This window comes from Zingiber officinale, chromosome 1A, assembly GCF_018446385.1.
Source record: "Zingiber officinale cultivar Zhangliang chromosome 1A, Zo_v1.1, whole genome shotgun sequence".
Classification (NCBI taxonomy): Eukaryota; Viridiplantae; Streptophyta; class Magnoliopsida; order Zingiberales; family Zingiberaceae; genus Zingiber; species Zingiber officinale.
Genome location: NC_055987.1, coordinates 23,431,583 through 23,433,641, shown reverse-complemented (window position 1 = coordinate 23,433,641; position 2,059 = coordinate 23,431,583). Strand labels below are relative to the sequence as shown.

The 2,059-nt window shown below is 49.2% G+C and overlaps 1 protein-coding gene across 1 annotated transcript; it reads right to left on the bottom strand.

The window, feature by feature from the left end:
- Window positions 1-256: 256 nt before the first annotated feature.
- Window positions 257-1,596, bottom strand: LOC122020820. The gene has a single exon (XM_042578852.1). The coding sequence runs from the start codon at window positions 1,431-1,433 to the stop codon at window positions 426-428; it is 1,008 nt and encodes a 335-aa protein (XP_042434786.1). The 5' UTR covers window positions 1,434-1,596; the 3' UTR covers window positions 257-425.
- Between the last annotated feature and the right edge of the window lie 463 nt (window positions 1,597-2,059).

Genomic DNA, 2,059 nt, shown 5'->3' with positions numbered 1-2,059 from the left:
TTTAACATATTAATCTTACTATGGTGAAATATGAATTATCTTTTCAATTCATTTTAAAACGCACTACTAGTGAGTTTTATCCAACTGGAAAGAAATGATATGGTATCTCGTAACAAAATCAAGGTTTTAACTTTGAGTTACCAACTGGATTTCGCCTGCTATTACAGGCTTTTAACAACTCTGAAAATGCCAAATTAGTGAGGTAAACATTGCGAGCAAATATACATCTATTTGCATTCCTGGAACGACACCACAATGAAATCAATCTAGTTTAGAACGCAAGGCATCCATTGAAGCAATCAATTGTGGATGTTCAAATCGGCAAGTTTTCAACCAGCAAACTGTGAATTTTGTATCATAAATTCAGTAATAACAGGGAGAAATATCACTCAATTTATCAGGCATCCAATCTTTGTTCGCAGGAATCAAACATGGAGCTGCTCCATCTGCACATCCTGCGACTTCAAGGGCACATACTCCCCCATGTACGCCTCCAAATGATCCGCCAAGCTCGTCTTGTCGATGCTCTCGTGGTGGTACGACTTGCACACGAAGTAGACCACCGTCTGCACCGCGAGGGCGAAGAGGATTACCAGGCCCAGAAGCAACAGCAGGACGAGGGAGAGCAGTAGGCTGAGCCCTGCGCCGTTGCTGCTCCACTTCGCCAATAGCAACCGGAAGCCCCACTCCACGAGCCCAAAGCAGAGGTTTAGCTTCACGAAGATGATACAGGCCAGGAGGAGCTTGCCCTTGATAAGCAGCCGGCTCCGGCGCATCGCCTCCAGCCCGCGGGCATCTTCCAGTACGGATAGCACGCTGGCCAGGTGCCAGACAACGCTGATGTAGACGAGGGCGACGACGTAGAGGGGGATCAGGACGAATATGACGAGGAGAGGGCCGGCGATGGATTCGTCGCCGCTGCCGAGAATGATGGCGATGAACACCGCGACGGCGAGGGAGTGGAGCGCGAAGAGGATGAGGAACGCCCACAGGAAGGTGGACATGAGGCGGCGCCAGACGCGGGGCACGACGGCGAGGACCTTTCGGAAGGTGAGGTCGCGGCGCGCGGTGTAGATGGAGGCGACGGAGTAGACGACGGCGGCGGTGGATAGGAGGGCGAGGACAAGGAGGGCGAGGAGGTAGAAGCCCTTGAAGAGGAGGAAGGAAGACCAATCGGAGGCGAGGCGGTTGAGGGCGTAGGACTCGGAGGCGGAGCCCGGGGGGGAGACGTCGAGGTCGATCTCGTCGCGGTCGATGGTGGTAAAAAGGTGGTGGGAGATGGCGATGTGCGCGAAGAAGAGAAAGGAGAGGGGCAGGACGAGTGCGCCGGCGATCTGGCCGAATAGCCGGCGCCAGCCGGCGAGGATCTTGGCAGCCTCCTGATATATGCCAAACATGCCCAGGAACTGGAGCTCCTCCGGCTCGCAATCCATAGCCGCCGCCGCCGCTCCTACCGATGAATTGATCGATTAGGGTGGAGGGAGATTGCAGATGGCGAATTGGGAAGAGATCGAGATCGAGATCAACCGGGAATTGGGAGATGAATTTCGATAGGAACGAGAAGATGAGGCCGGCCAATTGGGGGATTTAATTTAGAAGAAATGGATTCAATAAATATGAGGTGGACCGTAGACAAAGACTTTGATACAGATCCGAGTCCGCTTGAATTTTCCCTAATCTTTTTACGTGTGCTCCTGAAATGTTAATGATAAAATTATTTTTAAAGAAAAACACTTAAAAAAATATATCGATGATCAATAAATACGCGTGAATAAATACTACCAATTAATTATATATATATTATATTGTTAGATTTATCTAAATTATATGTTCCCATAATCCCATTTGTTAGCTTCTAGAACTCGACGGAGAGTCATAATCTGTTCCCTTGACGCCTTCGTTGAAGTTTCAGACGGTCTTAATTTCGTGGCGACCGGACCGAGTCGACGTAACCAACGTCAAGAGATTTCCATATCGGATTCGGATCTTATCGAGTCAACATATTAAACAAAACGCGTAGTATTAAATTTTGAGTTTCCACGACGAATTCCAACTTTCT

Coding starts and splice junctions, on each gene's coding strand:
- LOC122020820 (XM_042578852.1), bottom strand. CDS start 1,433: ATGGATTGCGAGCCGGAGGAGCTCCAGTTCCTGGGCATGTTTGGCATA.